This window comes from Ovis canadensis, chromosome 20 (genome assembly GCF_042477335.2).
Source record: "Ovis canadensis isolate MfBH-ARS-UI-01 breed Bighorn chromosome 20, ARS-UI_OviCan_v2, whole genome shotgun sequence".
In the NCBI taxonomy this organism is placed as follows: domain Eukaryota; kingdom Metazoa; phylum Chordata; class Mammalia; order Artiodactyla; family Bovidae; genus Ovis; species Ovis canadensis.
Genome location: NC_091264.1, coordinates 59643324 through 59669495, shown reverse-complemented (window position 1 = coordinate 59669495; position 26172 = coordinate 59643324). Strand labels below are relative to the sequence as shown.

Sequence of the window (26172 nt, the reverse complement as noted above, 5' to 3'; positions counted from 1 at the left end):
TCACGCAGGCTGGTTCCATGGAGACGCCGAGACCGTGGTGCTTCCTAGGTCAGAAACGATCCACACCCAAGGAGATGCCACAGGAGGAACCCGCAGCCCGGCTCCCGCTCCATCAGATCCCCATCCAGCTCTTCCCGGACCGTGCTGACTCCCCTCCGGCAGACCTGGAAACTGTCCACGTCTACCTCTGCTCCTCCTTTTAAATCCAGGCTGCCTTTGCCTTTCACCTGGAATGGAGGAAAGAGCTTCCAAACTGAGCTGATTGGATCCACAAGCGACAAGGTCCCTCCTCTCGTCCCACACTTCAGAGGGCTGTTTTCAGAAGAGAGTGCATATTTGTCTTTATCACTGTTGGCCCCCTTTCAAGGAGCCTTCCCATGTATTAAACACCTCTTAATCTACGGCTGGATTGCTCTTCCCGTCTATACTGTGTTTTATATTTCTTTCCCTTTCTTGTGTCCAAGCTGCAAAGTCCTTTTATTTTGCAAACATCTCATATGACATATATACTATTAATACCAGGTATAAAATAGATCCCTAAGGAGAACAGACTGTAGGGCACAGGGAACTCTACTAAATGCTCTGTGGTGACTGAGTGGGGAGGAAAACAAAGAGGGAGGTGGTACATGTGTATGGATGGTTGATTCATTTTGCTGTACAGAGAAACTAACAAGACATCTCATTCGCACGCCTCTCAGCCGTTTGCGGGGGGAATAAAACAAAGATGAACTATCTGAATATCCTTGACCAGGTTTTCATAAGTGTTAAGAGAAAAAACGGAGAAGGCAATGGCAACCCACTCCAGTACTCTTGCCTGGAAAATCCCATGGACGGAGGAGCCTGGGAGGCTGCCGTCTATGGGGTCGCACAGAGTCAGATACGACTGAAACAACTTAGCAGCTGCAGCAGCAGCAAGAGAAAGAAAAAAATCTCATCTTAGGGTCAAAAAAGTTTCAGGGTAACGGTAGACAAGACAGGTTTCTCTATTTCGAGACTCCGTTGAGGCTTTACTCTGCTCCTGAGTTTCACTATGTGCTCAGTGATGTTTTCCAAAACGACAAGACAACAGCCTGTCTACTAACAATTTATTTCTCAAGCTATCTCCAGATAGAACTCTAGAACCTAGACTATCAAGGAGCCTCAAATAAATTTTTAGAATATCAATTTCTTGAAGTTCGTATTTGCTCTGCTGCCCCTTTGCTTTTTTTTAAATTCAATTCTAATTTTGTATTGGGGCGTAGTTGATTTACAAGGTCGAGTTAGTTTCAGATGTACAACGAAGTGACTCAGTTATGCATATAAGAGACAGCCACTCTTTTTCAGGTTCTTTTCCCACAGAGGCCGTTCCAGAGTGCTGAGTGAGTCTTTTTCGGCTCTTGGTCTCTCCCCAGCCCTCTTTCTGCCCCCATCTCCCCTCCTCTCTCCACTCTCCGCTTTCACGTCTTCACTGTCTTTCTCATCTCTTTTATCTCCTCTCTACCTCTTCTCCCGCTTGCTCCCCTTTCTCTTGTCTGAAAGGGTGTGAGCTCAGCGTGAAGCCCTGTCCCGGTGCGGTGGAGCCCCCCTCGCCTCTGCCCTGCCCTCCCCTCCTGCCAGCCTCAGCAGGCTCCCCCCACGCCCCACCCTCCATCCGTGCTGCTAGCCCTTCCTTTGCCCTCAGTCTCCTTCGCCCCAGAAAGGCTGTCTCCCCATCCTGCATCCCTCTGATGCTCTTTCTCCCTGAGTCCCGAGTCTTTGCCTGAAGCTTTCAGCTGAACATTGGTCCATCCCCTGCCTCGACTTGTGTAAAAGGTATGTTTACTTTCGGTTCTCAAACAAAGAAGAGCAGAGAGCAGGGTTCCCCTTCACTGCTGCCCCTTGGGTGCCCAGCGTGCTGCTGAGCAGAGATCCTGGCTGTGAGATGGGGGTTGCTGCTTGGACTGGGGCACCTGCCGTGTGATTGATGGACGGGGTGGGCCTGTCTGCTCTGCTCGGCCAGGCAGGAAACCTTCAATGAATAAACCAATCCTTCTTTCTCAAGTCCTCTGGTGAACGGCAGCGTTTCTTTCATCATAACTCTGCAAACACTGGGAAGAATGTAGATGTGGTTTATGGGGAATCATCAGAAGACCAGACCGCCTTTCACTGACCGGGGAGGAGGAAACCACGTCTGTCCCCAGGTGGGTCATGAACTAGCCCCGATGGGCTGTTTACAAAGCTGAGCTTTCCGAATGGCCCTTCTTTTGCAGGCCCTCCAGGGTTTCTGTGAGTCAGTGAACAATAATATTGATTTGAAATAATATCAATTCTATTAATATTAATAGAATATTAATAGAATTAATATTAATATTAATTAATTAATAGATTAATAGAATATTAATCATTAATATTGATTTGAAAACAATGAAACGTTAGAGTCGGTTGGGAAATATTTTTACCTCTTTTCAAAATCAACTTTATTCCTGCATGACTCACATACAGTAAAATGTACCCACTTAAGTGTATATTATGCAAATATTGGGGCTTCCCAGGTGGTGCTAGTGGTAAAGAATCTGCCTGCCAATGCAGGAGACGCAACAGACTTGGGTACGATCCTTGGGTCAGGAAGATCCACTGGAGAAGGGAATAGCACCCCCACTCCAGTATTCTCGTCTGTAAAATCCCATGGACAGAGGAGTCTGGCAGGCTACAGTCTATGGGGTGCAAAGAGTCAGACATGACCGAGAGACTGAACACATGCAGATATTTGCGTTCACATAATTACCCTAGGAATCGAGATGTAAATACAGTACTGTCCACTATGATAGCCACTCACCACTTGTGGCTATTTAAATTAAAAGTAACTAAAACGAAAAACAGTTCCTCAGTCCATCACATTTCAAAATCTTAATGGCAACATGTGACATTATTGGCCACTGTATTGGGCAGTGAAAAGTACAAATGCAGGCACATCTGATATAAAACATAAATATATATATAGCATTGAGATAAAACATATCCATCACACCCAAAAGTTCCTTTGTGCTCTTTTCCAGATAACTCCAAACTCCCAACTCTGATTTCAGGAAATCACAGATTTGAGCTGCTACGACACATTAGACCTGTGTTTTCTAGAGCTCCATATTTATATGCAGTCTTGATTCACCTGGCTTTTTCTCAGCATAATGATTGTAAGGTTGATCCATTCTTGATGTAAGATCTGTAATTAGTTCTCTCCTTTTTATTTTTTAAAATTAGTTAATTAATTTTGAGGGCTGCACCTTGCAGCTGGTAGAACTTTCCCAACCAGAGATCCAACCCACACCCAGTGCAGTGCAAGCATAGAGCCTTAACCTCTGCACTGCCAGGGAAGCCCTCATTCCATTCTTTTTACTGCTAAACAGGATTCCACTGTATGCAGAGACCACAGTTTATCCACTCACCTGTTGATGCCGTTTGGATTGCTTCCATTTTGGGATTATGCTAAATAAAGCAGTTAATTTTGTGGACACTTATTTTCTTTTTCAAAAAATTTTAAATGAAGTATAGTTGATTTACAACGCTGTGTCAGTTTCAGGTGTACAGCAAAGGAATTCTTATTTTCAGGTTCTTTTCAGGTTATTACAAGATAGTAATAACCTGTGCTATACAGTAGGTCCTTGTTAATGGACATAGATTTTCATTTCACTTGCCTAAATACCTTTGGAATGGCTGGGTTATATGGTAAGTGTATACTTAACTTTGTAAGAGATTGCCAGATTGTATTCCAAAATGGCTTTACCATGTTACACTCCTACCAGCAATGTAGGGGAGCTCCAGAGAACCCCAATTCTTACCGGTTTTTGTTTTGTTGCTGTTGTTCAGTCGCTAAGTCGTGTCTGACTCTTCGTGACCCCATGAACTGCAGCACGCCAGGCTTTCCTGCCCTTCACTCTTTTTCATTTGTCTGTTCTATTCAGTACTAAAAGAGAGTATCTCCAGCCTAGAATCGAATACTGTAATTCTTTTCTGTTTCTCCTTTCAGTTCTCTGTTTTTGCTTCACTATATTTTGCACCTTTGTGACTAGGTGCATTTGCATTGAGGAACATTTTGTCTGCTTTGTGAACTGATCTTCTCATGATGATGAAGCCCTCTTTGCCCAAGTGAATTCTGCTTTGTCTGCTGAGAAAGCCATGCCAGCTTTTCTTTTTAAAAATTAGAATATGCATGTTATATTTCTCTCTCTTTGCTTTTAACTTATCTGTGTATTTTTACTTAAATTGGGCATCTTTTAAATAGCATATAATTTAATCTTGCAGGGGGTGGGGTGGGAGGGAGGTGAGATAAATGTATGCATAGAGCTGACAACATTGTAAAGCAATTATACTCCAATGATGAAATAAACAATATATATGTTAATAAATAATTTTATAAAATATAATTAATTGATAAATACATACAATTAGTTTAAATTCAATATAATTTAAAATTTTATTTTTAAAAATAGAATTTAAATTTTAAAATTTTAAATAATTCAAATGATTTAATTATTTAAATTGAATAATAACATTAACATTAAATAATAACATTAAACCTGTGGCTGAGTCATGTCAATGTATGGCAAAACCAATACAGTATTGTAAAGCAAAATAAAGTAAAACTAAAAATTAAAAAAAACATTAAATAATAAGTAATTTTAATAAAATAAAATATAAATTTAGTATTTCTTTTTAAAAAAATCTAGTTTGAGAATCTCTGACTTGTAATTGGAGTGTTCAGACCATTTGTATAAAAAAGATAATAACCAACAAAGAATAAACTGTGTTCATTCCAAGTGTGCAGTTTGAGGAGTTTCAACACTCGTGTACCCGTGAAGCTATCTCCACAATTGAGAAGCTGGGCGTTTTCATCTTTGCGCAGATCCTTGGGCTCCTTGGTAGCTCGCCCTGTCCCCGACAGCGGCTGCCTGCTTCCTGCCACTGCAGTTTGCATTTTGCGGAACTCTGTATAAACGTGCACTCTGTGTGCACACTTCTTGTGTGTATCGAAACGACTCTGAAGCTCATTCATGTTGTTTTCTGTTTCACTTGTTTCTTTGCTCCTTCGTGTGTCTGTGTAGTATTCCGTTGTGTGGATATGTAACAGTGTTTATTCATTCACGTAGACATTTGCGTTGTTTCTAGCTTTGGGCTATTACAAATAGAGCTACTATAAACATGCTTTTTGTATGAACCTATGATTTTATTTTTCTTGGGTAAAAATTAATTCCTAGGTCCTATGGTGACATGAGGGCTTCCCCGATGGCTCAGATGGTAAAGCATCTGCCTTCAATGCAGGAGAACTGGGCTTGATCCCTGGGTTGGGAAGATCCCCTGAAGGAGGTCACGGCAACCCACTCCAGGATTCTTGCCTGGAGAAACCCACGGACAGAGGGGTTCAGCGGGCTACAGTCCACGGGGTCACAAACAGTCGGACACGACTAAGCGACTAACACTTTCACTTTTCTTTTCATGGTGTCATGGGGCTTCCCTGGAGGCTCAGTTTGATCCCTGGGTTGGGAAGCTCCTCTGGAAGAGGAAATGGCCAACTCCCTCCAGTATCGTTCCCATGGACAGAGGAGCCTGGTGGGCTACGGTCCACGGGGTTGGAAAGAATCAGACATGACTGAAGTGAATTAGCATGCACACATGCATGGTTTTAATATATTCATTAAACTAAACTTAATTAATACATTTAATTTTTTTTTTAACTGCCAATCTATTTTTCAAGTGTTTTGCACTCTCCATAGCAGGGTATAAGAGCTCCATTTACTCCAATTCCTCGTCAACAGTTGGTATAGCTTATCTTTTTACTTTAATAATTCTATTTGGTGGGTTTGTATTTCACTTACTTATTGTATATTCATATCTTTTTTTTTTTTTTTTTGCTAGCTGCTTGGCTTGTGAGATCTTACTTCCTGATCAGGGATTGAACCTATGCCCCCTACAGAGGAAGCTTGGCACGCTAACCACTGGACTGCCAGGCAAGTCCTTCACATGTCTACTTTTGTGAGATTTCTGTTCAAAATTTTTGCCCAGTTAAAAAATTTAGTTATTTGATCCTTATTCTAATACATATCTTGGGCTGTGAATGAAGAGAGTGAAGTCGCTCAGTCGTGTCCGACTCTTTGCGACCCCGTGGACTGTAGCCCACCAGGCTTCTCTGTCCATGGGGTTCTCCAGGCAAGAATACTGGAGTGGGTTGCCATTTCCTTCTCCAGGGGATCTTCCTGACCCAGGAATCGAACCCACATCTCCCGCATTGCAGGCAGACTGCAGGCAGACGCTTTAAGCTCTGAGCCACTGAGGTGGTACAAATATTTTGTTGCTGTTTGTGGTTTGACCTTTTGTTTTCTTAATGGTCTTCCTAGAAAAGTTTTAAATTGTGATGAAGTCCAATTTATCAATTTTTTATGATTTATGTTTTTTGTTCAACCTAAGGAACTCTTGTCTACCTAAGATGACAAAGATTTTTCTCCCGTCATTTTCTTCTAGAAGTTCTAAAGCTTCATGTTCAGGTCTATTATCCATTTGAGCATTTGAGTTAACTTCTATGTAGAGTGTAAGGTAAATATTCTGCTTTTTCCATGCAGAGATCTAGTTTTTCAAACACCATTTTTTCTTTTCCAGAAGACTTTCCATTTCCCAGTAAGTGCCTTGACACTTTCTTTGGAAATGTTTATAGATGTGGGAAAAGAGTATATTCAAGGTATAGTCAAATAGTTTATCTGTAACTATCAGTGGGATAGCAGAATGAAAGTGGGCCAAGCATTAAAGATAATTTATGTGGTTATGAATCTATTTTCATTGAATATAGTTTTCTTTTAAATATTTCTTGATGTCTATTCAAGAATGCGTTGAGCTCTTTGATTCTAAAATGACATCAATAGTACATTCACATTATGACAGCAGATACCATCCCACCTACCATTTAAATATTCAGGCTTCCTGGTGAAGAGAAGCCTTTTTTCAGACATTTGGGTTTGGTAATGCTCAAAAATTCCAGAATTTTCTTCAAATGCAATACATTCTGAAGTGACACAAAATGAGCGAATAGCTCTCAATTTTACTCAAAAATCCAGGTCTATAGTATTAATAAACTCACCATAATTCACCTTTCTATGTTAGGAGTGCCAAAATAAGCTAACATTTAACTGTGTGACAAAGAAAGAAATGGAAAAAGAAAACCCAAGGCCTATGAAAACAGACATCCAAAATTTTAATGATTTAAAAATAGCCTCTACATATAGTACGGGAAAGAGATTAACACAGATTGAACATTTTGGTTTTGATAACATGAAATGTCACCTCTTAGCATAGAACAAGTCATCTCCTAAGAAATACATGATACAATGAAATCTACAAGGACACTTTTTCAAACTCATTGCTGATTTTTAGCAACCCCCTTCCTCCACACACACTTGCTTGTCCTACAGCAATCTGACTTCTTTTGGCAGAATAGAATGTTGAGAACTACAACACTGGTTCTGAAAAGCACCTCCTGGATAAGTTTCACTGATTTTTTATTTAATCCCACTTAGATCATATATCCTTCTCTCCTAAATCCTCTCCTGTTCCAATAATTTGGTTGTCTAAAGCAAGCAAGCTTAATTAAGTCAAGGCATATATTGCAAATCAAACATTTTCCAGTTGACTGGAGTGGGATCATTAAATGAAAACTGGACTGACAAACCATAAATAACTTGCTTCTTGACTTGGTGATTTGTGAATACATTTACCCATTGGGTTGGAAGGGTTTCATCTGCCCCATGATGAATCCGATGGCTTGTGATGCGTTTGTGCTGTGCCAACCCCAGCATGTATCAGAGGACAGACTGTGGAATGGATGCTGTGCTGAGCTGGGGAACAGTGAATGAGCTGTTCATGGGGTCATTGGGCAGACAGAGCTGTAAAGCCTAGATGGGCTCCTGACAGCGGCTCTGAGCGCTGGGTGTGCGTGTGCACGTTTTAGGGAGGGTACAGGATCAAGCCACGACTTCCCCTAAGAGTAAGATTGTAGCCTGGCGTCTCTAACCTTTAGGTGATGGAGGAACTGGCCAGCTTCCCTCAGGTACCAGGGATAGCAGCACCGAAGAGGATGATGACAGTCAGTCAGAAAGGCCTCCACTTACATCTCGGGTGGAACCGTCCTTCTTTTGTGGATGATCACTGCCCAATGTGTTTTTAGGAATTCCTGCTGCAAACAATATGCTTTTTTGCAAATCTGAAAATGTCCTTTGGAAAATCTCATGGCCAGATTACTCATAAATGCCGATGATCAAAAAGCCCTGGGGATGGACTTCCTGGGTGGCCCAGTGGTTAAAGACTCTGAACTCCCCATGCAGGGGGCATGGGTTCCAGCCCTGGTCTGGAAACTAAGATCCCACATGCCACCTGGTGGGGCCACAAAAGAAAGTCTTTGGGGAACACATGGTCCCCTTTTGTTGGGACAGCGTCCTGTGTTGAAACAACCCAGCGCTAATCAGGAAGCGGCCTCAACACACGTGTCTCTCCTCTGGCACCTAATGTGTCAGAGTTTGGGTTAAGATATATCAAGACTTTCTGAAACTTTCAAAGAGGGTTTTTTTTCAACCAGAAGTGAGGCATCTTGCAATAACATGTCCGAGACGGCCAATTTTGGAGGGGCTTTCAAAAAGGAAAACAAGGTATTAACCCACCTCCTTATGGAAGGTGAACACTTGCAAACACACTGTACTGTGTGTCTCAGACTTGGGAGTGATAGGCTCGGAACAATCACGAGTATATGTAGAGCAATATTGCAACCAGCTGGTAGGTTTTTCTACAAAGAAAATGCAGCATTGGGAGGTGCCTCCTAAGGTGCTTCTTATCTCATGGTTCTTAATGGAATGTATCAGACAAACATCTACAAACGAACGTGAACACGTAGTCACACACATGTGGATAAGATTCTGTACAATTTGTGTCTCAGATGCTTATGTGTATACATAAGAACAACATGGGGGGGAAAAAGCCACACACCACCCCCCTGGAGTTCCCTGAATTTCTGAATGCCATCTAACCCATGAAATGTGAAAGTCTTTCACTTTTATACAAAAATATCTACAAAAATAGACAAGATTTACAAAAACCAGAGAGTGTTTTCCAGTTTTCCTCAGTAACCCAAGGCAGTGCTCCCTTTCCTGCGTCTCCGCTCAGAACGTGGCCATCTCCAGCAGAGAGCGCTTGAAGAGCTGTGCGTTCCTGGACAGGTCGGTCACCTGGTGGACCATCTCCTGCAGGGCGGGGGTACTGGGGTAGTGAAGCGCGGCCGTCTTGGTGGCCAAAACTATAGTCTTGAGCTGCTCGCACAGCTGGTTGCTGGAGTTCATCACTTTGTTGCGAACGTCCTGGGCGGCCACCTGCCGGGTCAGCGTGTCTCCGATGAACACAAGTTTGTGGGCACTGAGGATGACAAACTTGCTGTGGGCCACGAAGATCCTCGGGGGCTGCGCTGAGCTGAGGCAGCTGAAGAGCGCGTCGATGGCGTTGAGCAGGGAGATGCAGTGGGTCTCGCACTGGTCATAGTAGAAGCAGAGGAGCTGCCGGTCCTGCGCGCTCACGCCGCTGCTGGTGGTTGGGAGGCTCTGGGACGGCTTCCACTTGGACATGTCGTTCTCCACGGGCTTTGTGATTTCTTGTTCCAGCAGCTGGAACTGACTCAGCTGCAGGGGAGAAAAAAAGTTAGTTAAGGACAAGGCGGTGTGTGCCGAAGTGGAAACTAACCAGGGCTTGTAGCTGTAAGGCAGGGATGTTCATGTCAGGTGGTTTTTTAGATGCCAGGCCTTGTCAGCTTGCCTGGCTTTCCTGAGTTGTAAAATGCAGAGGTTGAGAAAGAGGATGCCTAAGGAATCCTCCAGCTCTGACTTCTGCAACTGGACACGATTGGTCTCTTCTGTCCTCAGAAGGGAAGGCAGGGTAGGGTTTCAACCCAGCTCCCTTGGACAGCAAAGAGATCAAACCAGTCAATCCTGAAGGAAATCAACCCTGACTATTCCCTGGAAAGACTGATGCTGAAGCAGAAGCTCCAATACTTTGGTCACCTGATGGGAAGAGCCAAGTCAATGGAAAAGACCCTGATGCTAGGAAAGATTGAAGACAGGAGGAGAGCGGGGCAACAGACGATGAGATGGTTGCAGTCAAATGCTCTACCACTTAGCTACACACCCTGATGAGATGGTTGGATGGCCTCACTGACTCAATGGACATGAGTTTGAGCAAACTCCGGGAAATAGTGAATGATACGGAAGCCTGGCGTGCTGCAGTCCTTGGAACTGCAGAGTCAGACACGAATGAGCGACTGAACAACAGTTACCTATGTCTTTACGAAGGTTAAATGAGTTAACATTTGCAAAGTGCTTAGAATAATGTTTGGTATTATGTAGGCTCTAGGTAAATGTTTATTGAGTGGTGGCCAGGGAAAAGCAAATGTAGGGATCTCTTTGTCAAGTCAGCCACTGATGTTGTTTGCTCCTTCTAGAGGAAAGCCTTGACTTTGTCCCTTTCAGACACTTACATAAAAGATAATCCATGACCCTTTTTTATTTCTCCTACTCTTTCTGTCCAGATTTATAAATGTCATTATCCAGCAACACAGGGATGACTAATGCATATAAATAAGGCTTCTCAGGTGACTCAGTGGTAAAGAATCTGCCTGCCAATGCAGGAGACTTGAGTTCGATCCCTGGGTCAGGAAAATTTGCTGGAGAAGGAAATGGCAACCCGTTCCAGTATTCTTGCCTGGAGAATCCCATGGACAGAGGAGGCTGGTGGGGTACAGTCCATGGCGTCACAAAGAGTAGGACACGACTTAGCGACTAAACAAGAAAACAGCAAATGCATACAAATACACGGGCACTGTGGAAGAGATCTTCTCTAAAGGATCTGAACACTGATTGGGCTCCTAATACCTAGACCCTCAACACTGTCTAAAGGGACCTCAGCCCAGGTCAGACTCAGTGTTACCTTTCTCCCTTCTCTCATTGCTCCTAGATGGTGTATTATTTAAAATGCAATGATAATAATTTCCAGCTATTGCACCAAGTGTCAGGAGAGACTCTCTCCGGCATGCAAAGACTATCCATCACTGGAGTTTAGGAGTCCGTCAATCTTCTGCCCTCAAATAGGGTTGAGCCTGAGCATGGCTAACCTCACCCAGCTTCTCCCCTGAGAAAGGCACAGTGAGCTTTCCTTTTCCTTAGACTCTGGTTTCTTCTTAGGAATTACTATGATTCCAACAAGTCCCCCAAAGCCCTGCAGTCTTAACTTGGCCAAACGCCAAAGCAAATATAAACAGCGTGATGCTTCAGCATAGTTAGCTTATGCTTTTCCAAGTATGTTCATAAACATATCATCTCATTAGATGGAGGGGAGAGGGATTTTCTCACTTTATAGAGAAATAATTGATGTTTGGGGAGATTAAGTGACTTGCCTAAGGTCGCATAGTTGATTGGTGAGGCAGCACAGATTGGAACTCTGGTTTCCTGAGTTCTGTGTGCTATTTCATGTCACTGGACACCATTTCAGTTCATCTTAAAAGGCCTAGAAATCCTCGATCCATTTCTCCCTTTTTTTATGCTCTTACATTAGCAATACCCATTATTATTTGCCGCACTCATGCCCAACTTTTGGATGAAAGTGCCTTGCCCGAAGCCCTTAGTAAATGGACTAGGATATATTTTGAAAACACTGAATCCTGCCCTCCAACCCTTTGACTGGACCTAGGATAGCCAAGCCATGGGCTTGTGTGGGAGAGACAGAGGGAGAGGGGAGAGGAGGAGACAGACAGACAGATGGATACGGCTCAGACTTTCCTTTGGAGGGTATTTTATAAACCACAGAAGGAGTTATTAGCTTAGGAAGCCGAGATGAAAACCTATCTACAGAAAAGACTTTGAGTGGCCATTTACGGGCTCTGTAAAAGTTCCAGGGAAGCCATATGAGTAGAGAAGCAGAGGAAACTGCCAGCAAACAGAGGCAAAAGAAGTCAATTTGGAGAGAAGCAAAGGAAGCACAGAAAGGAGATGGAACGGACAGTCCTAGTTCTTTCGGACGTGGCTCTACCTTCATCTTCTGCTCTTGAGCTCTCCCATTAAGGCTTTACTATAAAACCCACTTGCTTGGGCCAGTTTCAGTGGGTCTTGCTCCTTGAGACCAACTGCCTTAACCCAAACAGTCCTAATGTGTTAGACGTACAGGCTTGGCCTGGAAAGCTGCTATTTGAACAGAGTGCAGGTACACCCAGCTGGATCACCAAGGCCATAAAACCTTCTTTTTGTTCTTATACCGTATTTATGCTAAAGTGTACTGGGAGGATCCAAATCACGATCTTTTGAAGCCGTACCTTTCTGATTAAATGGGAAGTCTTTTCAACACTGAATAGTTTTTGTTCCGATTGAACATACCTGATGATGTTCCAGCTGCATCTTATTCTGTTTGATGATATTTTCTTTTTCCAAGAGCTCTTTCTGTTGCCTCTCGAACTCCTCCTTCCCCTATTATTTTTCAATGTAAAGAAAACATTACATCACCACTATGATTCACTTATGCTAACAGCTTCATTGACAAACATACAAATTCTCTGCTACTTTCCACTGCTTTGGAAACTTCCTGCACGACCGGTTAGGCCCTGTGAACCCCAGCTCTCATCCGGACTTCCAGAGTCACTGTGTAGATCAGAAGTGAAAACTAAGATCAATTTCCATATGGGGTGCCATGCTCCCCGCTCCACTTTACCATTTTTGTAGGACTATTCATGACCCCAACTCCCCCCAACCTCCTTATGCAGTGCTTTTTCTCAGGGTTCTTTTCTAATAGGTTATTTGCAAACCCATAAACCTCCTGCTCAGTTGCTTCAGTCGTGTCAGACCCTCTGTGACCCAATGGACTGTACCCCACCAGGCTCCTCTGTCCCTGGGATTCTCAAGACATGAATACTGGAGTGGATTGCCATGCTCTCCTCCATGGGATCTTCCCAACCCAGGGATCGAACCTGCACCTCTTATGTCTCCTGCATTGGCAGGCGGGTTCTTTACCACTAGTGCCACCTGGAAAGTCCCAAAGTGAAAGTGTTAGTTGCTCAGTTGACCCCATGGACTGTAGCCTGCCAGGCTCCTCTGTCCATGGAATTCTCCAGGCAAGAATACTGGAGTGGGTGGCCATTCCCTTTTTCAGGGAATCTTCCCCACCCAGGGGTAGAACCCAGGTCTCTAGCGTTGCAGGCAGATTCTTTACTTTCTCAGCCACCAGGGAAGCCCCTGCAGGTCTAAATGTGAGCCACATTACATTTCTAGTCTCCTCAAATTATGTGCAGCTCTACACCAAATTAGTATTTTCCAAAATGCAGAGCTGGTCAACCAGCTGGGTGAATGGCTTTTGTTGTTATCGTTTTGTTTGTTATCTTTTGGCCCAGCCACACGGCATGCGGGGTCTTAACTCCCTGACCAGAGACCGGAGCTGTGCCCGCTGCATTGGAAGTGCCAAGACTTAACTCCGGGACTGCCAAGGGGAGTCCCCGGGGAGGTGTTTAATGCCTCCATCTACTCTCACCCCACACTGTTCTTCAGCACAAGGTGTGGCTCTGCTCTCTCCTCCCCCTGCTGCACACAATGGAGAGGTGTTCAGTAATCCCTGGGACAATCCATGGCTGTCAGTCAAATGAAAAGAATAGCGGAATGAGATAGTAAGCCAAATTCTAAATAACGGATCTTGTAGAATGTTTTAACTCCCTGAACGGAAAGGGCAAGCTGTCATGATTCTGGGTCAATCTGGTAGGACTGTCACTTGTAGGAGGCAGATTGTGATGGCCTGATTTCCCATAAGCAGGTCAACTTCTAGATCAATTGGGAAATGCCCAGTGGTCTTCAAAGTAAGTCTACGGTAGGGTTAAGTTTCTCTGTGAGTAAGTACACACACACACACACACAGAGAGTACAGAGCTGAAGGTAACTTAGAAAATTTTCTAGTGCAGAGGGTTTTGAATCTTTTTTTCTAAAACATTGAAGCACCCCACTCCTCCTTTTTTTTTTTCTTCAAATTAAATATCCTGTAGAACCATATAGTGAAATGTGAATATAAGTGGAGCTGGCCTGACTATTCAAGGACCCAATGCTCTACTTGGGGCTTCCCTGGTGGCTCAGCGGTGACGAATCTGCCTTCCATGCCAGAGCCACGGAAGATTTGGGTTCGATCTCTGGGTTGGGAAGATCCTCTGGAGGAGGGCATGGCAACCCATTCCAGTATTCTTGCCTGGAGAATCCCATGGACAGAGGTGGCTGGCAGGCGAGGGTCCATGGGGTCACACAGAGTTGGACACGACTGAAGCAACTTAGCACTATTCTACTTGGGTTGGGGGTGGCTGGTCTCTTCCTGCTTGCCTGAGGCATATCAATCAGATCTAATTTAACTCTAGGCTTCACCCATTTGGCAAATGAGGAAGTCAGGTGAGTTTACGTAAGTTGGTGACACGGTCAGTGTCCTGGAAGTCTAGAGGCCTCTGGACCCTCACACCAGTGTTCTTCCTACTGGACACCACCACCTCCAGATTGTGAACCACTAACCGTGTTCCTGAACCTTTAACCGCGGTCTCCACTTCAACGGTCTAGTCTACATCTTACAGGGGTGAGCCCCAGGCCCCTGCATGTGAATATCGGGGCCTTAGGAGTCTGGAGTCTTTACCTGCAGGTGGACATAGTCATAATCATCCATCCAGCTCCTTTCAGAGCCATCGCTGCTGCTACAGTCGGGGGGCTGCTCCTTGCCCAGGCTGGGGGGCAGTGGTTTGTTGAGGGCAGGGGCCTTGTGGTCCCCGGCGGGCAGCAGCTGCCCCGGGGAGCCGGCGGGCCGGTCCTCGGTGGAGTTCGTGAGGCTCTCCGGCCCGCCCTTCCCGGGGCCGGGTCTGAAGAGGGCCTCGGCGTTGGTGCTGATGGTTGTGGTGAGCTGCTTGGCGTCGTCCGGCACGGTCTTGGCCACCATCACGAAGCGGTCCAGGCTGTCCCACTTGTTGTGGGGCTTGTGGACGGCCAGCACGTTCAGGGACCAGCCGCACTCGCTCAGCTCGTGGCTGGTCTGGCTCAGGATTTGGTGGGAGTCCTCCAGCCTCTGGAGCTCGCGCTTCACCTTGTGGTGGAGGACGAGCTCGGGGAGGCAGGTGGCGTTCACCGCGGCGCCCTGCGCGAAGTGCAGGTAGTCTCTGAGGGCCAGCTCCACCCTGTCCACGGCGGCGCGGACCCCGTTGACGTGCCGCTCCATGTGGCCGTAGCTCCGCCAGTCAGTGGTGACCAGCGCCATCAGGCTGGAGACGGCCCCGTCCAGGGCTTGCTGCAGCCGGAGCAGCCGCTCGAGGGCTGCATCAGGGTCCAAGAAGAGCCTTCTGTCCTGCGCCGGGGAAGTGGACAGCGAGGACTCCTTGGAGGTGGTGGAGGACGTGGACATGGTGCTCCGCGTGCTGCCCGTGCTGGAGAAGGACAGCCGGTTGATGCCGTCCACCACGTCCGCGGGGCCCTTGGCTTCCGGCGGCTGGTGCAGCGGCACGTCGTACACCCCGTCCCTCTCTTCCGGGCTGGCCTTCTCGCTGGTCTCTGCTGGTGCTTCCAGAAACTGGACGCCCCGGGGGATGTCGTAGGCATCGTTGTTCTGGGAGCCCACGGGTGGGCCCGGCTGGGGGGCCGGCTGGGTCAGGGACGCGCCGTGTCTCCGTGGGGCCAGCTCAGCAGCTCCGGGGGTGTCGCCGTTGTACTTAGGGTGCAGATCCTTCCCCAGGGGCTTGGTGCCCGTCGGGGGGATGTCGTAGACGCCCTCGGGCCTGCCCGCTTGTCTCATTGGAGGCGGAAAGTCATACTCTTTCTCCCGGAGCCCGGCCTCGTCTCTGTAGCCGGAGGGTGGAGTGGAGTATCCCTGGGAAGCAAGCGGACAAGGACGCTGTTATCTGCTGGGCTGGTCTAAGCGGCAGTGCAGAAACCGCGCGGTGCGTCCCACGAGGGCCTGCGGTCCTCGCGGGTGCTGCTCCCTCCCCTCTCCTCCAGGCACTAGGTGTTTCCCGAGGCTGCTCTCGCCCCCACCCTCTGTCGAGGGCGCCCTCCCCTGGACACCCCGCTGCCCTGTGTGGATCCTCCTGCCTCAGCTGCTCTCGGGGTTCCTGGACCACGTGTCAGGAGACCCGAGGTCTCCTGCCGGACCTGCCAGCGGGGGTGAAGCTCAGTCAGCTGCTGAAAGGGTCTGAGGTGCAGTTCCCTCTTATGTGGAATCAGGATAACTGTACTTCCTGTGCCGGCGTAGCCCACAGTGACTCCAAACTTGTATGCGTGTGCACAGCCTGAGTCATCTGTGACGTCCTGTATAAACATGAGCCATGTGACATATAGGCTTCCCTGCTCACTCAGTGAAGAATCTATCTGCCTGCGGTGCTGGGGACCTGGGTTCGATCCCTGGGTCTGGAAGATCCCCTGGAGGAGAGCATGGCAACCCACCGACGCCAGTATTCCTGCCTGGAGAATCCCATGGACAGAGGAGCCTGGCGGGCTACAGTCCATGGGACTGAAAAGAGTCAGACACGACTGAGCGACTACACCACCACCATAGGACATATATGAGTTGCTTGCCAAACAGAATCAATTGCTTTTCCTTCCTACGGGCTCGCCTTATTGACTGCCCCATTTTCTTATGGGGAGGGGGTTAAACATGAAATCCCTACAATCGTCTTTGTTGTCTCTTCTTACCCCCCTGGCTCCCCTTCCCTCCCTGTTCTTGCACACAAAGACAAGTTTTTTCCTCTTTGGATTATCTCAGTGTGTGCAAGCTTACACACACATACACCCACACACACGCGTGCGCGCTTTTGGTAGCTTCTGCAGTAGCTCACTTACCCCTTTGCTAGGAGGGATGTCATAGACCCCTTGAGGCTTTATCTCTCCAACGGGGACAGAAAACACGGGGCCCTTCACAGAGGATGGCGGGATGTCGTACACCTGGGGAGAAACACCTGAGTTAGCCAGCATGGAAATACTTGTCATTTTTATGTTTTCTTTTTTTAAATTTACACATCTATTTTCAGCCGTGCTGAGTCTTTCTTGCTGTGTGGCTTTTCTCCAGTGATGGCGCGAGGAGGCTGCTCTTTAGTTGCCATGCGGGGGGCTTCGAGTTTTGGGGGCTTTTCCTATTGCAGAGCCCCGGCTCTAGAGAACAGGCTCGGTTGTGGCTCATGGGCTGAGCTGCTCCATGGCACATGGGATCTTCTGGGACCAGGGATCGAACCCATGTCTCCTGCACTGGCAGGCGGTTTCTTTACGACTGAGCCACCAAGAAAAATCCTACTTGTTATCTTGTTATGTACTAAGCTTTTAATGATGGATATGTTTACCAGGTTATGTATTCCCTTGCTCTTTGGCTGAATTCTATGTAATAAAAATTGATGGAATTTTTCAATTTTGGGTTCTTTGACTTAGATTGAGTATAAAAATGATCTTAGGTGAAAAAAAAATCTGCACCGTGTGTACTTTATTATTTTTTAAATTAATTTAACGGTTTATGGCTGCGTCGCACAGCATGAGGGGATCTTGGTTCCCTGAGCAGGGATCCAACCTGTGCCCCCTAACCTTTGGATCTCCAGGGAATTCCCAACACTGTCTGTACTTTAAAGTGTAGTTTAAACTTTACGCTCCCTGAGAAAATGATAAGCAAGAAAAGCTTTGTGAGATCAAAGCCTCGAATTCCTTAATGAAGCAAATCCAGAAAACAAGTAATCCTGGCCCCTGGATAGACAACCTAAATAAAGCTTCACATGAAATGTGCATATTTTGTGAACTTCCCTTTCCTCTGGAGCCCAGAAGGAAAGCTGCCCCGAGGTGCCCCGTCCCCGGTGACGACCGTGTTCTTGGTACGTACCCCGTGAGCCGTCTGGAAAGGAGGGACATCATAGACGTCCTTTTGATATCTGGTCGGGTACTCGTACACATAGCCGTGGCTTGTCCTAACCGGCGTGATCACCTGTGGATGGCGAGACACGAGTTAACTTCCAAGCCGAGTCCTGAGGGCATTGCAAAGCCTAGTAATTAGATGCTCCGCCCCCATCTCTCCCCAACTAGGGAAAAAAAGGAAGAGGGAGGAGACCAAAGAAGGAGACGAGGAGACACCAGGCCAGTCAACTTCCAAGTCCCTCTTGAATCCCAGGGAGGAACCAGGCCCTGAAATCTCTCTGCCTTCCTCATGGTAATAAAATCACCTCAAAGGTGGTCAGACCAAGTCCTGATTCCCAAAAGGTACTTGAAGGGAGCTTCCTTTCTCACTTGCTTCAGTTGTGGCCAACTCTGCGACCCCCTGGACTGTAGCCCACCAGACTCCTCTGTCCATGGAATTCTCCTGGCAAAAATACTAGAGTTGGTTTCCATTTCCTCCTCCAGGGGATTTTCCTGACCCAAGAATTGAATCTGCATCTCCTGCATTGCAGGACGATTCTTTGCCCACTGAGCCACTGAGAAGCCCCCTTGAAGGGAGACTTGCGTTTAAAATATGTCCCAGATCAATCCTCTGGAGCACAGCATAATGAAAAAAAAGAAAAGAAAAAAAAAAGGGTGGGTGGGGGGGCTCTGAAACCATTTGTAAAGTGAATAATGTAAATAGAGTTGAGCCACTTAAAATTCCTCTCATACCTTCCCCAGGAAGCCTCTTCATCTGACGTGATTATGATTACAACTAAAATTCCATAGGCCACGAATTCCATAGGTTTATGAAACTAAAGCTTGCACACACTGTCCTGAGAAGCCTCCAGGAGCTTTCATGCTAAAGAATGAAATGCATGAAATACTGAGTCCTGGAGCTGACCAGGAAGAGAGTTCAGATCTAATCATTTTCCCATTTCCACCAGGAAAGCAAATGTCCAGACGGTGCCCACGACCAAGTGATATCAGATGTCAGACACACTCATCGCAGCCCAGCATCTGGAACTAATGTCAATGAAACAAACCTTACCCGCCAGGCTCGTATTTTCGTATCTACACGCCCCACTGTGTCCTAAGCATGGGTAGAGAAATGACTGGAACTTAAACTCCTTTGAAAATATATTTAATCCCCCACAGAGCTTCAAAATGACCAGGGTCACCCCTGTGGGGCAACATGCTAACAGCACCCAGCTCAGTATTGTCCGGGACATTTGTGAGAACAGACATCACAGATTAGGAAGAGCTGGTTGTTCCCTGAGAAACCATCATCGTTTATCCTTTCTCTAATGTGAAAACTCTGGCGTCAGGCTGCCTACGAAAGTATGCGAAAAATGCTCATATCCATCTTACCCTGAGATGGGTGGAACTCAGCCAAAAGCGCCAGTGCCCTTCTCCCTGGGGGCTCTAAATGCCTGGGTTCAATTTGCTCTTTAAATCCCTGGTGCTTGTAGCTGATTATGTCTTGCAATGAAGGTAAAAGAGATTAGCATGCAGCCACCAGCCCAGCCCATCTCTCCACTGCCTCGGGTTTAAAAAAGGAGTCTCTTGCTTTAAGGTTTGTTGGCACAGAGCATACAGAACCATTTCACAAAGTGGCTACTGTATCGTGCAGAGCAAGTCTTCCTTTTTAAAGCAGGATGCTGGTCGCTCAAGAAAGATACACTGTGTTCCCCATGCCTTTAGACGATTTTTTTTTTTCTTCACTCACTATTGTCCAGGAGAGACATGAAGTACCTTCTCTTCCTCTATCTCATCAGCTCCTCTATTTATAGTTCTGTTTTGGCTCTTTAATAGAACCTACTCACAACCCTGCTTTTGTTCAGTCTACAAGCTTCTAAGAGTGGATTCTATCCAAGGCTGCCAAGTTAGTAATAATGCTAATGGAAAATCAAGGCTGGTTATGCTGAAGGCCAGCCGAGGGGTTTCATCTTTAGTTTGAAAAATGGAGGGGGGCTGGGAGATAGATGGGGTGGTTCTTGTATCTGAAAATAGCCCTTGGTACATGTAAACAGGAGGCGCCGTCTCAGGAAGGCGGGTCCCCGGCAAGGCTTTGCCTTGCCTGTGCGGACGGTCCCTGGCAGAGAGCATCCGAGCTCCCCAGTATTTAACGCCTCACTTCCTGACAAATGTCACTGAACTCCTGCGTGCTCCCTCTTTCTCATTTAGAGGATGCCTGTGGTCATCTTTTTTTTTTTTTTCCAACTTTGCATTCCAAACCAGTCATTTTCTTTGTTTATGTATTAAAAGAAACAGATGGTGAAAACCACAGGGGCGAAAAGCCAACAAAATACAGCCTCCCTCGACGTGACCATCCAATTCACATCGGTTCTCAAATGGCACGGAGAGGGGACCCGCGCGTGCATCTGGTCAGACGCGGGCAGAGCATAGCGTGAGGTCCCCTGTGCCGCCTGGGAGGACGAGGAGCTGGACGCCTTCCCCTTCTGGACCGTCTCCTCCTCACCCCACTGCTTGGGTCACTTTCATGCCAATTGCGTGTTCTCTCCTCAGAGCAAAGTGCTGACTGTTCTGTACCTTACAAAGTATCCAGTTTTGTGGTTTAAAAGGCCAGTTTCTTTCTGCTTGACAAAGTACACAAAAACCTTTCTCTCCCAGGATCACTGAACCTCAACCTACAAGGAACACCAAGGTCTGGCTCAGGGGAACATACATTTGGAGCGAAATCTCCTGGGCGTTTGCACGGCAGGCAAGGCTGCCAGTGGCAAGGATGCCACTGCTCCACACAAAGGGTGTCTTAAAAACTAATTTTCTCAATGAAATCAGGTCAGGCTTTTCATTTCCTTTCTCCCTCCATTTGTTTTCCTTTCCTGCATTCCTTTCATTCTGCGTACGTATTTATAGTTACAAGGGCTTAGCCTTAGGAATTACCAAAGTGACCTCTTAACTCCTTAGTGATGGCACAAAGAGGGGGCAAACTGTGGGCTTCTCGAGGCTCTGTAACCAGCTGCACCTGAAACTGTCTTCCTGGTTCCCCTGCAGAGGGTTTTCTGTCTAGGCGAGAAATTCACCCTTCCTGGGATGTTTGTATACCTGTCATTCGTGTCAACTAATGGAAGAGTCTGAAGATGGATCTCTGAAAAGAGCTATGGAGCAAAGGGCAGACTGTATACCTGTAGAAAGGGACAGTCCATTGAGTAAATCTCTGAGGCTGGATCCCAGCAGGGGAGGATCAAATATTTGGAAACCAGGGTTATCTTAACTCACTAATAATTTTTTTTTTCAGATTAAAAAAAAACTTATTGGAAGACAATTGCTTTTCAATGTTGTGTTGCTTACCATATGACCCAGCAATGTCACTACTGGGGATACAGTCTGAGAAGACCATAATTGAAAAAGACACATGTACCCCAGTGTTCATTGCAGCACCATTGATAATAGCCAGGGCATGGAACCAACCTAGATGTCCATCAACAGATGAATGGATAAAGAAGTAATGGTACATATATACAATGGAATATTACTCAGCCGTAAAAAGGAATGCATTTGAGTCAGTTCTGGTGAGGTGGATGAATCCAGAGCCTGTTACAGACAGTGAAGTAAGGCAGAAAGAGAAAAACAAATATTGTCTATTAACGTACATATAATGAAATCTACTAATTCTGCTTGTAGAAAAAGCAAGAAAATGCTCAGGGCTTACCCTGTCCCATACTTTAGTTCGTGTCATTTTCTGCTTCAGATTCTGCACAGCATGAGCTCTTTAGAGATGCTATTAAGACTTCCATGTCTCAATTTTGAGACCCATGCATGCTGAAATTTGAAAGATGGGATGTGTGTGTCTAGGGTGGCAGTGAGAGCTAGGGGACACTGAAAACCACCAGGTGTGCAAGTCACTGGCCCGGGACGGAGCCCTGGGTCTGTCACCCATGTCTCTACATTCCGTTGGCCTGAGTTTGCACCTGTAGCAGGGCCCAGGCCTGATGCTGAGCTGCCTGTGTGCTGAGCAGGTCGGGGGAAGGGAGAGACAAGCTGAGATCCTGGGCCGGGAGCACAAAACTCCTCCCCTTCTGAGAGGTGGCAGCCAGTCCTCAGCTCCAGCCAACTGCCATCTTGAAAAAAACACTCCCTGGGTTGCCAGATCTTTCCAATTTTCACGAGAAGCCAGAAATCTGGGTTTTTATGTGATATCTGATTTTCAAAACTGGCTCAACTATTTCAAACAGCATCTGGGCCAACGACACGTGCCTCTGGCCCCCAGGTGCCAGTCCTAACTTTCATCTGTGTATTTCTTCCTCCCTCACCCCCCTCAGTCTGAGGGCAGAAGCCAAAAGCTCTTTACCAGCTCTGTGCTTTGGCGAGGCGGAAGCACTCCATTTTTCGCAGGCACCCTGTTTGCCACACCTCTGAGCTTTCACTCATGCTGTGGCTGTACAAGATGCTTGACTTTCTTTCCTCCTCTGCAAATTTTATTCACTTTTTGGGGTCAACCTGAGTGCCCCTCTCCCACAAAGCCCTTCCCAGACAAGATACATCTCCCTCCTTGGAACTGACTGTGTGTGTACTTACATCTCTAACAGTGCTTATCCCTTTAGGTTTGACTGTTTCAAACTATCTCATCCCTTTTCTTCTCATTGTCGACATGGAGACAGGGCCGAGAAAGTGCCTTGAACATAGTCGATCTTGGAAAAATGTATGGACTGAATATAGCTTCCCTCGTAGCCCAGTTGGTAAAGAATCTGCCTGCAATGTTGGAGACCTGGGTTTAATTCCTGGGTCGGGAAGATCTCCTGGAGAAGGAAATGGCAATCCACTGCAGTATTCTTGCCTGGGAAATCCGATGGGCTACAGTCCACGGGGTTGCAAGAGTCGGACACAACTTAGCGACTAAACCACCACCACCATGGACTGAATATAGTCACGAACTAAAGAAAACTCGAGACTTTCCTTAAGCAAAGGGATGTAGCTCTGCAGAGGGGAATTACAGAGGATGAAGCTGGTTTCCAGATAGGTCAGCTCTAGGATGAGTGGGACTCGTGGGAGGAGGGGCATGTCTTATCAGCCATGCAGGGCAGCGCTGTGCCAGTGGGGTGGCGAACAAAGCAGGGGGAGTCTTGGGTAGAGGTGACCAATCAGAAACCATGGAAGCATTTTATCACCTGCCCCACTCTCTGGTGGTTTCCCTTCCCCCAGTCCAGAGCCCACATGTGACCCAAACACCTGCATTCTTCTCAGCTGCAAGCCAGAAACATATGCGGAAGCTTTGCAAAAAGAAATGAAAACAAACTCTGCCTTTTACCTTTACATCAGAAAGAAGATACAGTAGAAAGGAACAGGGGTCATGCTTTCTCTAGTTCTGAAAACAGGAGACAGGCCCATGTCACATGAAACCTCGGACCGAAGGCCAAGGTCACACTGGGTCTCTGGCCCATTGAAAGGATCAGGTCTGACGAGGGGAGTGATTGAGAACATAGGCTGGACACAGGCAGAGCTGGGTGTGGACCCTGGTTATGCCGCTTAGCAGCCATGAGGGCATGGCCAAGGCATTTGCCCTTCTAAGCCTGTTCCCTCACTGCTGTTTAGTCGCTAAATCGAGTCTGACTCTTCTGTGACCTCACGGGCTCCTCTGTCCATGGGATTTCCCATGCAAGAATACTGGGAGTGGGTTGCCATTTCCTTCTCCAGGGGATCTTCCTGACTCAGGGATCGAACCTACGTCTCCTGCATTGCAGGCAGATTTTTTTACCACTTGAGCCACCAGGGAAGCTTGCTTCCTCGTTAGTAACACATAAAAGATAATACTTATAGGCTATTAGGAGTATTAAGTGACATCAAGTACATAGGGTACCTGGCATAGCATAAAATTGTAAGCCTCAGCTATCTTTATCATAATCGTTACCTAGGTTATGCAGATTTTACTTTTGGACTTAAATTGGGCACTAGGTAATTCAGATCAAGCATCCTAATGAAGACAGCTTTAAAAAAGTGAGGAGATAATATGAAAAATCCTCTTGAGGGTATCAAAAGTTAAAAGAGAGTAAAGAATTACCAGGTCAAAATAGAAAAGTAGAGAAGGGGCGACTTCCCCGGTGGTCTAGTGGTTAAGAATCTGCCTTGCAATGCCAGGGGTGCAGGTTCAATCCCTGGTTAGGGAACTAAGATCCCACATGCCGTGGCACCACTGAGCCTGCCTGCCACAGTGAAAAGGTCTCACGTGACGTGATGAAGATCTCGTGTGACACAACTAAGGTCTGGTGCAGCCAAATAAATTTTAAAAAGAAGACAAAGAAAAGGAAAGAAGAGAAGAAATTCACAAAGAGAGGCCTGAATTTTGAGGTTGCTTTCTTCTGGGTATTTGCTGACCTAAAATAGGTGAGAGGCTACATTGTGTTTTTTCAGCTTCTATGGGTGAGGGGACTTGAGAGCTCCTCTAGGTAGAAACCATGAAAACCATCCTCCAGTTTGGGTTGGGATCTTAATGGCTGCATGGGAAAGTAAGGATTAACTGGAAGAGAACCTACCCTTGTACAGGCCTAAGCTAGGTTTTAAGTCATCATGGTGGGCAAGAACATCTCAAAGCCTGAAATCAGACTTATGTGCGCTTGTGAGGCTGGCAGAGAGAAGTGAAATCCTCTCTGAAAGTACAGAACATCTTTATAGGGCTTTGATTATTTCTACCAAAATTTAAAAAAACACAATGTCCAACACAATCAAAGATAACCAGGAATGCAGGAGACAGACAAACGAAACAAGAACGAAACAGCCAATTCCTGCTTCCTTCCTAATAGGATCAGGATGTCTGGCCACAAATCTCAAAGCCACTTGCTTTCAAAATGTTACATGACTAAAGTGAAGTGAAGTGGCTCAGTCGTGTCCGACTCTTTGCGACCCCGTGGACTGTAGCCCACGGGGCTTCTCCATCCATGGGGTTCTCCAGGCAAGAATACTGGAGTGGGTTGCCATTTCCTTCTCCAGGGGATCTTCCTGACCCAGGAATCGAACCCACATCTCCCGCATTGCAGGCAGACGCTTTAACCTCTGAGCCACCAGGGAACCTCATGACTAAACAGTAGGAGAAAACCAAATTTAATCATCCTAAAATCGAAGTCATGTAGAAAGACACTGACCTTTGCAAACGTATAAAGTGTCCCCGAAGATGTCTTATGAGGCCGTGGAAATTTCAGACTAAAGCAGGACATGACAAAGACTTTGGCCCTGGTGATCATGAGCGGATTTACTGGGATTACTGTTTGACTTTGGCCATATCAGTGTCGCCATTGTCACAGTTATCACCACAGCACACAAGACACAACGGTAGGAAACCCCAGGAGAAAGCGTGCTTTGTGATCTTGAGAGATACAGAGATTTATCCAAGAGAAAGACAGCAAAGAACCTAATCCAAGAGACTTGAGTTTCTCCTCGGTGGATTTCTTTTCAGTGGGCTGGGTTTGTCAGGAGGCTCTCACGGAGAAGTGGGGCGCATATGCACGAGCAATGTTCAGAAGCAAAACGCTTCCTTTCCAGACAACTTCTGTTCACAGGGCATCACTTGTACCAATGTCTCAGCGAGTCTCCTTGGAGGCACTGCTTCCCGTGAACATCCCCTGAACCTTCTTAAAGCAGAGCTGGTGGGTGCTGGGGAGGGGGCGCAGCAGAGCAGAGGCCGTGAGGTTAGGGGAGCTTCAGCAAGATGCTACCCATTCAGGGGCCTCGAGCAAAGTGGGGAGAGAGCCGGCTGAGGCGCGAATGGAGGCAGATCCTGCCCGCTCTCAACGCGGTGAAAGCCCATTAATAGGGTCTCAGGCCCCCTCACGTTCTGCACTCCCTTGCCCCAGCCCTACGGCTCATGTACTTACACAAATTCTCATCTCCCTCCGCCAACCAACTCACGCTCCTGTTTTGACTCTTTCCCTCCTTCCACGCTCCCAGCAACCAGAAGGAAGAGCAAAAAACAGGAGAAAGGATACAGAAAATTCCTCCCGCTTGAGAGAAAACATTGGGCAGAGTGCATGAGAGCCCAGGCCGGGATGCGGAGGAGCACAAGGAACTTCAGCACCATCGGTCCTGTTCTTGTAGCTTTTACTAACTTTTTATTTTTTGATGTGGACCATTTAAAAACTAATTTTAAAATTTATTTATTGTTGGCTGTGCTGGGTGTTTGCTGCTTCGTGCAGGCTTTACTCTAGTTGGGGAGCGCACGGGCGGCTGTCTAGTCGGGGTGCGGAGGCTTCTTTCTCATTCTAGTGGCTTCTCTTGTGCAGCGAGGCCTCACGAGCACGCAGTGCAGGCTTTA

The 26172-nt window shown here is 46.7% G+C and overlaps 1 protein-coding gene across 2 annotated transcripts in view; it reads right to left on the bottom strand.

The window, feature by feature from the left end:
• Nucleotides 1–7169: 7169 nt before the first annotated feature.
• Nucleotides 7170–26172, bottom strand: part of NEDD9 (neural precursor cell expressed, developmentally down-regulated 9) — a 53195-nt gene continuing 34192 nt past the window's right edge. For both annotated transcript variants that reach the window (XM_069563066.1, XM_069563067.1), the window contains 5 exons: nucleotides 17875–17976; nucleotides 16857–16958; nucleotides 14671–15888; nucleotides 12399–12488; nucleotides 7170–9659 (listed from right to left, as the gene is read on the bottom strand). In XM_069563066.1, the coding sequence (XP_069419167.1) occupies nucleotides 9150–9659; nucleotides 12399–12488; nucleotides 14671–15888; nucleotides 16857–16958; nucleotides 17875–17976 (2022 nt within the window). In that variant the 3' untranslated portion in view covers nucleotides 7170–9149. The remainder of the gene's footprint in view (nucleotides 9660–12398; nucleotides 12489–14670; nucleotides 15889–16856; nucleotides 16959–17874; nucleotides 17977–26172) is intronic.